The sequence below is a fragment of the Lepidochelys olivacea genome, assembly GCF_965140295.1.
Source record: "Lepidochelys olivacea isolate rLepOli2 genome assembly, chromosome: 4".
NCBI lineage: Eukaryota > Metazoa > Chordata > Testudines > Cheloniidae > Lepidochelys > Lepidochelys olivacea.
This window is the reverse complement of record NC_140414.1, coordinates 116,006,889-116,021,914: the sequence shown is the minus strand read 5'-3', so window position 1 is coordinate 116,021,914 and position 15,026 is coordinate 116,006,889. Positions and strand designations below refer to the sequence as shown.

General features: G+C 41.1%; 1 protein-coding gene across 6 annotated transcripts in view; it reads right to left on the bottom strand.

Annotated features, from left to right (window-relative positions):
* KCNIP4 (potassium voltage-gated channel interacting protein 4) overlaps positions 1–15,026 on the bottom strand; it is a gene marked incomplete at its 5' end in the record, with an annotated part of 476,849 nt that overhangs the window by 114,115 nt on the left and 347,708 nt on the right. The window contains one exon of one of the 6 annotated variants that reach the window (XM_084627273.1): positions 12,297–12,402. The exons of 4 other annotated variants lie outside the window; for them this stretch is intronic. In XM_084627273.1, coding sequence (XP_084483399.1) covers positions 12,297–12,402 — 106 coding nt within the window. Of the gene's footprint in view, positions 1–2,431; positions 2,522–12,296; positions 12,403–15,026 lie in introns of those variants that run through there. One more of the 6 variants, XM_084627277.1, reaches the window with a different exon arrangement.

Genomic DNA, 15,026 nt, shown 5'->3' with positions numbered 1-15,026 from the left:
ATAACGGGACTCTGAGAAGCATGTGTTTGGGTTTCAGGAATCTGCATTTTTGGTTTCTCCAAGCCATTACTTATCTGTGTCAGCACCGCTACACAAAAGTGTCTGTAAAGGGAAATGAACAGTAACACAGTCATTCAAATCTACAGAAAGAATTTTGCTACACAACAAATAAAAACATCACCCTGTTTAGATTTAGCCAACATACTCAAGTGAACACCCTAGTACCAAGGAATCTTCAGTGAACACAAGTGAGTAGGGTATGCCTCGATTTTACTTTTCATCAGGAAGATGGAATTATCAACAACATGGTTCCCAATTGTCCCATTCTGGGGCATTTTACTCAAAGACAAGACACAAAAATACTTCTTGCAGCACCCAAGGGTTTCCTTAGAAGTTTACTCTGCTACTTATTACTCTTACTGTTCATAAAGTTCTATAAGAAATTCCACTTTGCAGCCTATCATCAGTGTAACTAACTCATAATTTTATCGTAAGTCTGATGATATGTGGTCATTTTCTTAAAGCCCCAGTTCTTGGAATCATGGGATTGAATGAGAACTTCAGCTTCCTTTTTCAAACAAAGTTTCTAGTCCTCATGGTGGCACAGAAAAGCTTGAAAAATGAACCCCAAAAGATGGGGCTGGCATATAGCTGGCCAAGGAATGGAGAACATAAAGGCTACTTTTGTGCCTCCCCAACTACAAGGATTTAATAGTGAATATTATAATTTCGCATAAAAACAAATCTTTCCCTTATATGTAAAAATTTACCTATACTGTATATGAATGGTATATTTACTAATTATTGCAGTGGAAGAAGAGGCCCAGGCCTTAAAGGTCACCTTCATTCACACTACTGAAATCTTCCACTAATTGCATGTCAAATTTAGTGTTTAGATTAACTGACTAAGGAAGCAACCTGAGAACAAGCAACTGTTGAAAAGTTACCAGTACTTTATGTCCTGATTTACACATTTAAATGGGCCATACCTTAGGCAGTTACAGACTTTTGCCAGAAATGCACACTCTAAGCAGCTATTTGTGAACAATTTGACAGCCTAAAGAGACTTTACTAGCTTTAATACAAGATAAATTAATCCATACAGTAAATGGTAAGGCAAGAGGCAAACACAGACACTGAAATACTGAACACTGTCTGGGTTCTTCTTTAACACTAAAACTGTATATTGCATTTTAATGATTTATCAAAATATAATTTTGACAATAGTGTGGTGATGGGCTCTATATTAATAAGAAATTTAGTCGAATACACTTGTCACATTGTATTTCTGTATTCTTTTATACTAATAACTTCTCAGTAAACAAGACCACAGTGAGACTTCTTTATAAAGAACAAATTACACTGATTGGAAGCGTTGTATTTCAGAAATATTACTTATCTGGTGTTACATTTAGTATTCAGTATTTTTTGGGGGGGGGGCATATGTTGGCTACAGAATCACACAAATTGGAGTCTGAGGGCACTTAAACACTTAAAACACTGCAGTCGTGCAGCAACACTGGTGCACCTGTGCTGCTTTAGCGCTTCCGTGAAGACGCTACTTAGCCCTCCTGTTGACACCGTGCTATCTACACTGGGCGTGAGGTTGATATAACGGTGTCGCTCAGCGGTGTGGATTTTTTGCATCCCAAGCAACGTAGTGCTACCGATGTAAGTTTAGAGTGTAGACCTGGCCGGAGGCAGAAAACCTACATTCTTAAATATGCAGTGAAAAGGTGTGAAAGTACATGTATTTATATACAAAGGGCTCACAATTTTAGTGGCATTAATAAAAGTTAAAACTGCCCATATCAATTCTCTAGATTCTAGAGCATAACGTCTTAAAGTATTTAATTGGTTTTTGTACAGGAAATGTCAGGATACATATTAAATGACCTAAGAGAGAGAAACTGGCGCACATTTACCACTTAAAGTTTTATGCGAAGTATTCTTACAGTTGTAATGCTCTTCTATTTTTAAAGTGGTTTTTTACACTGGTTTCAGAAACTATCTGCCAGATGAACTATGTTTTGAAAATTTTTCAGTTCACCAAATGAGGGAAAAGGTTAACAGTAATATAAAACACAAACTTAGTCTTTAAACAGTGGCATTTAGAGAAATATTTCCAAAAGCTGGGCAATAAGTTGTGCCTCCCAAATTACATATGCACACATTTGGGTACATAAATCCAAATGTGTATATTGCTATCAAGTAACTGCATGCACAAAAACTATTGATTTTTGGTACATTTTTGGTCCCAATTCAGTCAAGCATTCAAGCACAGGTGTGATGCTAGCAGACCAGGTGCCAGCTCATGCCAAGTCCCTGGGCCTCCCTGAATATTGACAGATACATAGCTGGAAACCAATCTGTCTCACCTGTATGTTAGTATAATTAAAATAGATATCATGTATGTATTGTGGCAAAGTACCTTGTCCTCCTCAGCAGACTCAGTCCTTTTTAGCCTTTGAGACACCGACTTAGGCAAGGCAAAATCCTTACAGGTAGCACAGGATCCAGTTATTCCTTTCCCTGATCAGTCGCTTGTGTTTGTTTTCCTTCCCTTCCGGCAAGGGAGTGCAGCCTCCCCTCCTGGAAGGATTCAGTGTCTTCCTATCCTTAGCCTACTGGCAGCTTCTCTCCCATTCCATCCTGGGGAGGGTTTAAAAAGGTCTCCAGCAGTTGGAGCCAGCTGAACCTAATTAGCTCCCTAGCAACCCCTTTTGCAGCTGAACCTTATTTCCCCCTGTTAATCTCCTCCATGGACAGGGAGAGGCCTTTTAATCCCCTGGGATTAATTACTACCCCTCTCTTTTTTTGTAGCTGTTTGTCCTGGGTTTACCACAGTATTTAATGTTTAAACTTTATGGAATGAGAGACTGCTGAATTGAAATTAATTTGCAAACTGGGTACAATTAATTTAGGCTTCAATAAAGACTGGGAGTGGATGTGTCATTACACAAAGTAAAACTATTTCCCCACATTTATTCCTCCCCCCCACTGTTCCTCAGAGTGCTGGAAATGGCCCACCTTGATTATCACAACAAATGGTTCCCCCCTCAACCCCTCCCCCCGCTCTCCTGCTGATAATAGCTACCTTACCTGATCACTCTCCTTACAGTGTGTACGGTAACACCCATTGTTTCATGTTCTCTGTGTAAATAAATCTCCCCACTGTATTTTCCACTGAATGCATCCGATGAAGTGAGCTGTAGCTCACGAAAGCTTATGCTCAAATAAATTTGTTAGTCTCTAAGGTGCCACAAGTACTCCTTGTCTTTTTGCGGATACAGACTAACACGGCTGCTACTCTGAAAGATCTAATATCTGTATCCCATGGAATAGGGGAATACTTAATGTTTGCTCTGTAACTATAAAAATGGTTGTTAAAACTATAAGTACCCCACAGTCACAGGAGAAGAATTACCAAGTGTGAAATACCAGTTCACCACAAGAGGTATTATCTCTGAGGTCTACAGACATTAGAGAAGCCATTGTGGACAAAAGACTTCATTGATTGCTTCCTCCACAGCCCTGAAGAAGGTGCCATCACAGCTTGAATACTGTGGGAAGGAAATAAAAATGTCATTTGAAGACAGCTTATTATTCCTATACGGCTTGAATTCATAAGCATAAACAAGGATTCCCCAGCTATTTAGCTTGGGTTAGCCCAAGACATATAAAGTTTGCTTATTATAGAAGTTCAATCATCATTTAGAATTTAAGACTAACTCATTTGTGTGTGTGTGTGTCTGTGTGTGTGTGTGACCTGCTTTAACCTTGTAAATAACTAATTTATTTTCCCCTGTTAATAAACCTTTAGTTAGTTTGTTACAGGATTGGCTACAAGCACTATCTTTGGCGTGTCATCAAAGGTGCGAATTGACCTCAGGTAAGTGACTGGTCCCTTGGGACTCAGAGTATTTTGAAAAGGAGTACTTGTGGCACCTTAGAGACTAACCAATTTATCTGAGCATAAGCTTTCGTGAGCTACAGCTCACTTCATCGGACGCATACTGTGGAAACTGCAGAAGACATTATATACACAGAGACCATGAAACAATACCTCTTCCCACCCCACTCTCCTGCTGGTAATAGCTTATCTAAAGTGATCACTCTCCTTACAATGTGTATGATAATCAAGTTGGGCCATTTCCAGCACAAATCCAGGTTTTCTCACCCTCCGCCTCCCCCCCCACACACAAACTCATTCTCCTGCTGGTAATAGCCCATCCAAAGTGATCACTCTCTTTACAATGTGTATGATAATCAAGGTGGGCCATTTCCAGCACAAATCCAGGTTCTCACACACCCCGCCCCCTTTTCCAAAAACCACACACACAAACTCACTCTCCTGCTGGTAATAGCTTATCCAAAGTGACCACTCTCCTTACAATGTGTATGAAAATCAAGGTGGGCCATTTCCAGCACAAATCCAGGTTTTCTCACACACACCCCTCCAAAAACCACACACACAGACTCACTCTCCTGCTGGTAATAGGGAGAGTGGTCACTTTGGATAAGCTATTACCAGCAGGAGAGAGAGAGAGAGTGTGGGGAGGGGGCGGTGAGAAAACCTGGATTTGTGCTGGAAATGGCCCAACTTGATTATCATACACATCGTAAGGAGAGTGATCACTTTAGATAAGCTATTACCAGCAGGAGAGTGGGGTGGGAGGAGGTATTGTTTCATGGTCTCTGTGTATATAATGTCTTCTGCAGTTTCCACAGTATGCATCCGATGAAGTGAGCTGTAGCTCACGAAAGCTCATGCTCAAATAAATTGGTTAGTCTCTAAGGTGCCACAAGTACTCCTTTTCTTTTTGCGAATACAGACTAACATGGCTGTTACTCTGAAACCTGTCAGAGTATTTTGTGATCTTTGGTGTAAAGTGACCATCTAAATCAGCTTCCGCACCAAGTGACTGGAGGACAGCTAATGTGACACCAATTTTTAAAAAGGGCTCCAGAGGTGACCCTGGCAATTACAGGCCGGTAAACCTGACTTCAGTACTGGGCAAATTGCTTGAAACTATAGTAAAGAACAAAATTGTCAGATGAACATAGATGAACATAATTTGTTGGGGAATAGTCAACATGGTTTTTGTAAAGGGAAATCATGCCTCAGCAATCTACTAGAATTCTTCAGGGGGGGTCAACAAGCATGTGGACAAGGGAGATGCAGTGGATATAGTGTATTTAGATTTTCAGAAAGCCTTTGACAAGGTCCCTCACCAAAGGCTCTTAAGCAAAGTAAGCAGTCATGGGATAAGAGGGAAGGTTCTCTCATGGATTGGTAACTGGTTAAAAGATAGGAAACAAAGGGTAGGAATAAATGGTCAGTTTTCAGAAAGGATAGAGGTAAACAGTGGTGTCCCAGAGTGGTGTCCCACAGCGGTCTGTACTGGGCCCAGTCCTATTCAGCATATTCATAAATAATCTGGAAAAAGGGGTAAACAGTGAGGTTACAATATTTGCAGATGATATAAAACTACTCAAGATAGTTAAGTCCCAGGCAGACTGCAAAGAGCTACAAAAGGATCTCTCAAAACTGGGTGACTGGGCAACAAAATGGCAGATGAAGTTTAATGTTGATAAATGCAAAGTAATGCACATTGGAAAGCATAATCCCAACTATACATGTAAAATGATGGGGTCTAAATTAGCTGTTACCACTCAAGAAAGAGATCTTGGAGTCATTGTGGATAGTTCTCTGTAAAAAACATCCACTCAATGTGCAGCGGCAGTCAAAAAAGCAAATAGAATGTTGGGAATCATTACAAAAGGGATAGATAATAAGACAGAAAATATCATATTGCCTCTATATAAACCCATGGTATGCCCACATTTTGAATACTGCATGCAGATATGGTCGCCCCATCTCAAAAAAGATATATTGGACTTGGAAAAGGTTCAGAAAAGGACAACAAAAATGATTAGGAGTATGGAATGGCTGTCATATGAGGAGAGATTAATAAGACTGGGACTTTTCAGTTTGGAAAAGAGACGACTAAGGGGGGGATATGATAGAGGTCAATAAAATCATGAGTTGTGTGGAGAAAGTAAATAAGGAAGTGTTATTTACTCCTCATAATACAAGAACAAAGGGTCACCAAATGAAATTAATAGGCAGCAGGTTTAAAACAAACAAAAGGAAGGGTTTTTTCACACAACGCATAGTCAACCTGTGGAACTCCTTGCCAGAGGACGTTGTGAAGGCCAAGACTATAACAGGGTTAAAAAAAGAACTAGATACATTCATGGAGGATAGGTCCATCAATGGTTATTAGCCAGGGATGGTGGCCCTGACCTCTGTTTGACAGAAGCTGGGAATGGATGACAGGGGATGGATCACTTGATGATTACCTGTTTTGTTAATTCCCTCTGGGGCATCTGGCATTGGCCACTGTCGGAAGACAGGATACTGGGCTAGATGGACCTTTAGTCTGACCAGTATGGCCGTTCTTATGTTCTATCACAAAGTCAATCTTGCCTGAGTGGCAAGATAGACTGAAATGCCCCTGGGGACTGTCTGTGACTCCATGTATATTGCCTGAGGAGTTTACACTTGTTACTTGGTTGATCAAATCTAAGTAGAAAACTCACAACTAGTTTGGGGTTTGTGGCCTGCTTCTTGACAGACTGTCCTGAGGTTGGTATTCTTGCTTGTGAGTCTCTCCAGACAGCATGCACAAAAACTATCTATTCTCTCTACATCATCCCTCAATTTGGTCCCAATTCAGCAATGCATTTAAGCACGTACTTAAGTCATTCAGCAAAGCACTTAAGTACTGCCAACCTTAAGACCCCAAAAATTCATAAGATTTTTTAAAAGGAAGACTATCTTGTAGTTTTGTTTTGTTTGTTTTTTTTTTGGGGGGGGGAGGAAATCTGTCTTGATTTTGAACTCCCCTACCTATTCCCAATGTGTGACAATTCACATGGCTCTCTCTCCCAAATGTACTGGGTCAGATGATTTTGGCCCCTGCTGCAGAAGCAATCACTCCCACATTTACCCATCTCCTATCCAGCCTTCACCCCATTACTTCAGCCCACCCATATTAGTTCTACTCCCAGCATCAGTTCAACTTCCCCAGTCTCACTTCTGCTCCTCTCTGATGCCTGGGAGAATGGTGCAGTGGGATCTCTTCTCCTTCTTCTAGGCTGTTGGCAGCTCCCCCAGCTTTTCATTCTGCTCCTGTGGTTCTCAAAGCCGATCCACCGCTTGTTCAGGGAAAGCCCCTGGCGGGTCAGGGCCATGTCCGCAGGTTCAGTGGAATGCGGCTCCCACCAGCTGCATTTCGCCGCTCCAAGCCAATGGGGGCTGCAGGAAGAGTGGCCAGCACGTCCCTTGGCCCACGCCGCTTCCCGCAGCCCCCGTTGGCCTGAAGCGGCGAACTGTAGCCAGTGGGAGCCGCAATCGGCCAAACCTGTGGACGCGGCAGGTAAACAAACCAGTCCGGCCCACCAGGGGCTTTCCCTGGACAAGCAGCGGACCGGCTTTGAGAACCACTGCTCTACTCTACCCCTTCCCAGACAGGGTGCTGCAGGGAAGGGGAGGGAGAGGGTCAGAGTAGAAGCACTGGTTGGTCAAAGGAGGAGGGAAGGAAGGAAGGAGAGCCACCCTGAGCTGGCTGGGCTTATTTTGCTCCCTCTCTGCTCATGTGAGAATGCTTTGGGTTGCTATAGGGAGGGAGAAAGCTCTGTCTACAGCATCTCCGACTTCTTACTCTGCCCTAAGAGGCCAACAAGTCCATCAGAGGGCTGGATCTTCTTGGGTCATTGCTAGAATGGCTCCAGCTCCATCCAAAAGCATGTCACTAGCGTAAAAATTCAGAGAGTTGGCAAGGATGTGTACTTAACTTTAAACCTGGGTTTAGGTTGCATTGAAGGTAATGAGAATTAAGCACATAGCTAAAATAAAGCACATATTTAAATGTTTTGCTGAACATGGATAGAATGCTGAATTGGGGCCTTTATGCATGCAAGTACCTATCCATTTTCCATGCAATATTATCTGAGTTGAGCAAAGAAATTAAGATTTAATGTACATAATTGTGTGCATGCCTGTTTTTATGGTCATCAAGTATTTGTTTTGAAATTATATCCCTTACAGTCACTTAAGAGTTCACAATATACACAACAAATTATGTTTTGGTAATGCTCACTTTCTTTCTAGTACTCTGAAATGCTGTCTGGCCAAACCCAATAGCAGTTATGTCAAAAGGTGATAATAAATAGTGATGATGAGTGTCTTCAATTGCCTTGAAACTTAAAATTAGTGCTGTATTACTGACTAAAGCACAAAGAAAGATACTGACTCCAAGTTCCCTTTTTAATATTCTGTTCCCAAATACAGTTAACTTTTATCAGAGTAGCAGCCGTGTTAGTCTGTATTCTCAAAAAGAAAAGGAGTACTTGTGGCACCTTAGAGACTAACCAATTTATTTGAGCATAAGCTTTTGTGAGCTACAGCTCACTTCATCGGATGTGAGTAAGTAAGTTTTAAGTTATGTAAGTTTTACTTCAACTTACCTTACTTGGTGTACAACACCACTTATTAGCAAGCAAGTGCAAGTATCATGCTAAAAAATTCTTTGTAAATACTTTTTTTATTGTTTGTGCAACAATCCATTTTATTGGTGGGAGGGCAGATTACTATTACTTGTATATAGGGTTTATAATTTTACGTTTTAACTGATAAATATTGAAAGACACCCTGATACAAAAACGCCCACCAAAATCGATATTTATCCAATAAACACCAGAAAAACACTGGAAATCATTACTTGTACCTAAGGGTTGGTCTCCATGGAGCAGTATTGTGAACTAGGGGAGTGTGATTCTAAAGCACACTAACATATTACTCATTAATTGGTCTATGTAGACCCTGCTAGACACTAAAGGTTCTTTAGTGCACTTTAACATACTGCTTTTTGAAATAGTACATGCTAAACCACACTAGGGAACATTACAAAGAGATTACTCATTACAGTATATACACAGAAAGCCCCCAAACTCCCTGATTTTTTGACATTTACAAAAAAACCTCAAAAATTGCTAAAAATAACCCCTGAAAAATGAAATTAATAAACCCTGAAAAACAGAAGCCTAGCCTAGCAAGAAGCATGCTAGGCTCTTCACAGGTATACAGAAAGGTTGCTCTCTTAACAGCTTAAATTGCAAACCTATAGTCATGATTAATACTAATGTTCAGTTATTTTCAGTTTTAGATCACAAAGCATTTTGTAAAGATGGGAAAGTATCACAGTCTCCTACTGGCTTTTGTATGTTACCATATAAAACATATATACAAAAGCCAGTAGGAGAAAACTTCAATCTCCCTGGACATTCAATAACACATTTAAAAGTAGTCACCCTTCAACAAAAAATACTTCAAAAACAGACTTCAAAGAGAAACTGCAGAGCTACAATTCATTTGCAAACTTAACACCATTAATTTGAGCTTGAATAGGGACTAGGAGTGGCTGGCTCACTACAAAAGCAATTTTCCCTCTCGGTATTGACACCTCCTCCTCAATTATTGGGAGTGAACCACATCTACCTTGACTGAATTGGCCTTGTCATCACTGGTTCTCCACTTGTAAGGTAACTCCCTTCTCTTCATATATATATATATATACACACACACACACACATATACATATACTTATATGCCTCTATCTGTAATTTTCACTCCATGCATCTGGTTTTTACCCACAAAAGCTTATGCCCAAATAAATCTGTTAGTCTTTAAGGTGCCACCAGACTCCTCATTGTTTTTGAGCAAAGAATAAAACCCAAGTCTCCTGATATTCAGATTAGGCCCTATCCATTGGACCACATCATCTCCTCTGGACTTAAATGGGACTCCTCAAGTGAGTAATACTCTTCAGGATCAGTCAGTAGTGAGACAACTTATGAATGAATACAATGTAAGAGGTTTTCTAACACACTGTATTCAACTCCAAACCTAATTTCATAGAATCATAGAATATTAGGGTTGGAAGAGACTTGAGGAGGTCATCTAGTCCAATCCCCGGCTCAAAGCAGGACCAACACCAACTAAATCATCCCAGCCAGGGCTTTGTCAAGCCGGGCCTTAAAAACCTCTAAGGATGGAGATTCTACCACCTCCCTAAGTAACCCATTCCAGTGCTTTACCACCCTCCTGGCGAAACAATGTTTCCTAATATCCACCCTAGACCTCCCCCACTGCAACTTGAGACCATTGCTCCTTGTTCTGCCATCTGCCATCACTGAGAACAGCTTTGCTCCATCCCCTGTGGAACCCTCCCTTAAGTTAGTTGAAAGCTGCTATCAAATCCCCCCTCACTCTTTTCTTCTGCAGACTAAATAACCCCAGTTCCCTCAGCCTCTCCTAGTAAGTCATGTGTCCCAGCTCCCTAATCATTTTCGTTGCCCTCCCCTGGACTCTCTCCAATTTGTCCACATCCCTTCTGTAGTGGGGGAACCAAAACTGGACACAATACTCCAGCGCCGAATAGAGGAGAATAATCACTTCCCTCGATCTGCTGGCAACGGTCCTACTAATACAGCCCAATATGCCATTGGCCTTCTTGGCAACCAGGGCACAGGGCTGACTCCTATCCAGCTTCTCATCCACTGTAATCCCCAGGTCCTTTTCTGCAGAACTGCTGCTTAGCCAGTTGGTCCCCAGCCTGTAGTGGTGCATGGGATTCTTCTGAACAATTTCCACTTTTAATTGTTCTTAACCTCCACCTATTTTTCCTTCTCTTTGTATTAAACCTCCAACTATTTTATCCTCTCTTTTTGGTTGTTTTGACTGCCTCTTTTTATTTATTTTTTGTTATTTTTCATCCCTATTCTGTTTTCACTTTTTTCTTTCTTTCTTCCTTATGGTTTTTAACCTTTGCTTATTTTCACTTGATTTTATTTCTCTCTTTCCTGTTGTCTCTTGTCTGTTTCCTCCAGTTTGTTTATAAACTTTCTATCCTCTCCAATTATACTATTTAAACTCCAATTGAGTATCACCCCCTCTGCAATTGTTGGTCTTAACCTTTCCTCTCCGTGCTGACCCTTAGATTTCTTACCCAAGTCCCATACAATAGTCACACAGCCTGTGATTCTGTGCTGCATTCCAGAAACTTTGTATTATTCCTATGGCATAAAGGGGCAAGAAAGCATCCCAGCACCCTCCAGCTGGGAATTCCACCCATCACAAAGGGTTCTCCTAAGTGACACAGGACTAGCATAATGGCCTTCCCCAGTGTAGGGGAAAGCTCTGTGTGTGGGAGGAAGCACAGAGAGACTGCCCTGTGCTCCAGCCATTTTGGGCTGCCAGAGTAGCCCATTGGTGGCTGTGGAAATCTATTATAAATTGGAATAGCCCCTGAGGCTGCTTACAGTTACACCAGGGACAGTGTAGGTGCTCTGCAAGTCTCAAATTCTGGGTGTGGCTAAGGGGACCCCCAGGTCTACACTTCTGGACCACTCACAACTGGGGCCAAAAAGTTACTCTTAAACCCGTTATTATGTTGACCAATTTATAGAGGAAGATCCAATTGTTGTTAAAGTGGATTTACCTCTATTCAATTTAGCCCATATACTATACCAGGATGAGGTGATTCTGAGCAATTTAGTCTTTCACAGATAGAGTCACAGTACTTCTTTTTCTCTTTCTCTCACACACGCACTGTAAAGTGTTACCTCCAAAGCACTTCACTGGTAAGTAGTTACAATTCCTTTTCCCCAGAACCAGTTATACTGGTATTGTTCTATGGGATGGCCATAAATGGCAGTTTAAAAACCATAACACCTTTGTCCCACACACAGACCAAGCATTTCATTTATCCAGTGAACTAATTCTTCATTGTTTATAGGGTTGGTGCAGCTGTGTTAGTCCCAGGATATTAGAAAGAGTGAGGTAATATCGTCTATTGGACCAACTTCTACGGGTGAAAGGAGGATGATTTCAAACTTGTAAGCATGAAAGCTTGTCTCTTTCACCAACAGAAGTTGGTCCAATAAAAAGTTATTACCTCACCCACCTTGTCTCTCTAATTCTTAATTAGCTTTCATAGGAAAAATACACCGCAGCTACCCACGGCAATGACACCTTGACGTCAATGTGAGCAAAGAAAAATGCTGGGAGTCGACATACCCCTCCAGAATTACCTCTTAAACATCAGGAGATCGTGTGAGTCATTAGCAGATATCTTGTCTCCCAAATGAGCAGTTAACAACATCATTTTAAAAAGTATAGCTTGTGACACATGCAAACCTAAAAACAAAAATCAAGAGAAAAATAAAACTTGCTTTGAATATCGGGAGATGTCGTTTTGGCAGCCGAGCAGGGCAAGAGCTTCATAAGCCGCTCTTTAATGCTGCGTTTGGTACTGTTCTGAGCGTAGAGGAAACCTAGAAGATATATTATCAGGACTGTTAACATGGCCTTAAGCACAGCTTATGTGCATGCTGCAAAACTCATCATGCCAAAATTCTGGTGGGTAAAAGGGACAGATAGCAGAGGGACAATTCCAGCTTGCAAAAGGCAATCAGAAATATTGAGCAGGACAACAAAATTGCTTGTCTTTGCATATTTTCTATCGGGGCATTTTCCTGAGCATGCCCTTCTTTAAAAGTGTTTGTCTAGCATAATAAGGTGCAAAATGTAGACACTAACTCATGTCTTTAAAAGAGAACAAGAAGTGTGGGTGTTTTTAAAGATTTAAGTTACAAAATATTTACAAGCACTTCACTTTATTGTAATTATTTTAATTGCCATGTCATTCAAATATGAAAAAAAAAACTGTTTTGTTGTCCCACGTAAAGGTTCTCCAGCTCCACAAATGAGTTTGCATCAAATGTTTGGACCATATAATTCATTTAGCAACTGTGATCACCAGCTGGCACTTTTGCCTTTCCTGAAAATTACAATGCTACTCCATACCCAGCCATTCCTCCGTTCTTTGACATATCAATAATTATAACTACTCCTTACACATTTTTATATATAAATGACAAGAAATGAGGATATGGCTATTTAGTCAAAATAAGTGTTAAGAAATGAGGAAGATTATTACTGGCACGAATGTTAGCCTGCATTAGTGGAAAAGGAGTGGCCAGAATAGATATCTGCGACTTCAAGCCCCTTGGGTACATGTTAAACAAAACGTACAACACACACAGACAATCTTCTAGACTGATGTTTAAGGCAAGAGACAGAGTTAAGCACTGTAAAGCAGATAACTGATTTATCTTCCTGAGCAAGGTAGTGCTCAATCTGGGTATTATGCAATTCCCACACTTCTCATCTCTACCACATTCAGCTGACAAAGGGCAGCACTTTTCCTGAGAGTTCCTGTTCTGGTAGCAGGGGTGAAGAATGAGTGGGGAAGGAATGAGGTGTGGTGAAGCCCATTGATGGTTCTGGCAGGACAGCTGCTACACCCTAGTGAACTGGATAATTTTGGGGTGTTCCAGCTGGGGTTCTGTGCTTGTGCTGAACGCTTGAGTGGAAAGCGTTATGAAGACAAGCCATGTAACTTCCTCTCGTCTCCTGAATCTGAGTGACTAGAACACAGACTGTCCATCCTACCACCGCCAGCAAGCGGAAACAGTCTGTGGAGCCTGCAGTGCTATCTGAGGAAATGAAAGTATTTTTAAAGGTTGATCTTTTAAAAAGATTTTAAAAATTAAAAACAAACAAAGAAAAAAGTTGGGAAAACGTTTTTAAAAAGTTGAAAGAAGTGAGGAAAGAAGGAAAGGCTTTGGTGGGGAGTGATGGGGGTGGGAAGAGGAAGGGAGGGAGAAGGCAAAAGATGCAAGTCACAGTCCTGAAGGGAAAGCAGATAGGGGAGAAAATCTGAGGCAATGTCAGCTTTTGTGAGTGGCTGGGGGGGGGGGGGGCAGTTTCAGCACAGGGCCAAGGAAGTCTGAATTAACTCTCGGGGAATCTATTTTGAAAAACTGTTTAACAACAACAATTAATGCATTATTATTTGTATTACTGTAGTGCCCAGTGGCGCCACTCAGGATAGGGACCCCACTATGCGAGGCACTGCACAGACCCATCGTAACAGACCGTCCCTGCCTCAAGGAACGGCTCAAGCTTCAAAGATTATTTTGAATATAAAAGTGACCTATGAAACTCAGGTTTTCTTTTGACTGGCAGAGTAGCTAGGCTGTCTAACAACTGTGTTGTGAGCTAGATATAGATCTAGCTTGCTGAAGAGTCTTGTTTTATCTTTATTATTTTGTTTTGTGTTACTAATTCTGGAAACAATGCATTCCAGTGAAACTTAATCCTAACTCATCAACTTTATTACTATTTACTACCTATATAGTTCTGCAGACGTGTGAGGTATTTTACAAAACCAATAAAAGATGTATTCCTTCTCCTAAAGAACTTGCAATCCAAGATCCTGGATTTGCTACCCTTGTGACCATAGAATTCAATGGAGTCCATGTGAGCTTAACTGTAGCTCATCTACTTGCATCATCAATGCCAAAGGTAAATTGAGAAAAACTGGAAGAGATGACAATACAAGAAGGGGTAAACAAGAGGTAGAACAGCATAATTTTGTTCTCACATTGAAGACTACTGCATATATCTTCAGGGTTACAAAGAACGTTTTTGTTTATAAAGATTTTACACTAAGAATGGGTATAAAGTAAAGGGGTTGGCCAATCTTCTCATAGCACAGTGAATCAGCAAGCAAGCTTATACCCTCTGGTGGCTGCAATGAGTTCATCCTGGGATTATACAGGCATCTGTGATGGTACAGCCACCCAGTACAATCCTTGCAACCTCCAAGGAATCTCCACCCACATTTTGTGAATGCTTAACCTGAAGGATTGCTTCCCTGAAACATTGAGATGACATACGGAACAGTTTTCATGAAGAAGCGCAAGTCCGTACCCTCAGAATGGAGGATGGGGACTGTACAGACAGGAAAATTTAGGTGTCCAGCTCCATAACTACAGGTCAGTGAGTTCAATAAGTAATTATAATGGACAACATGGTAACCATTTTTAGTATT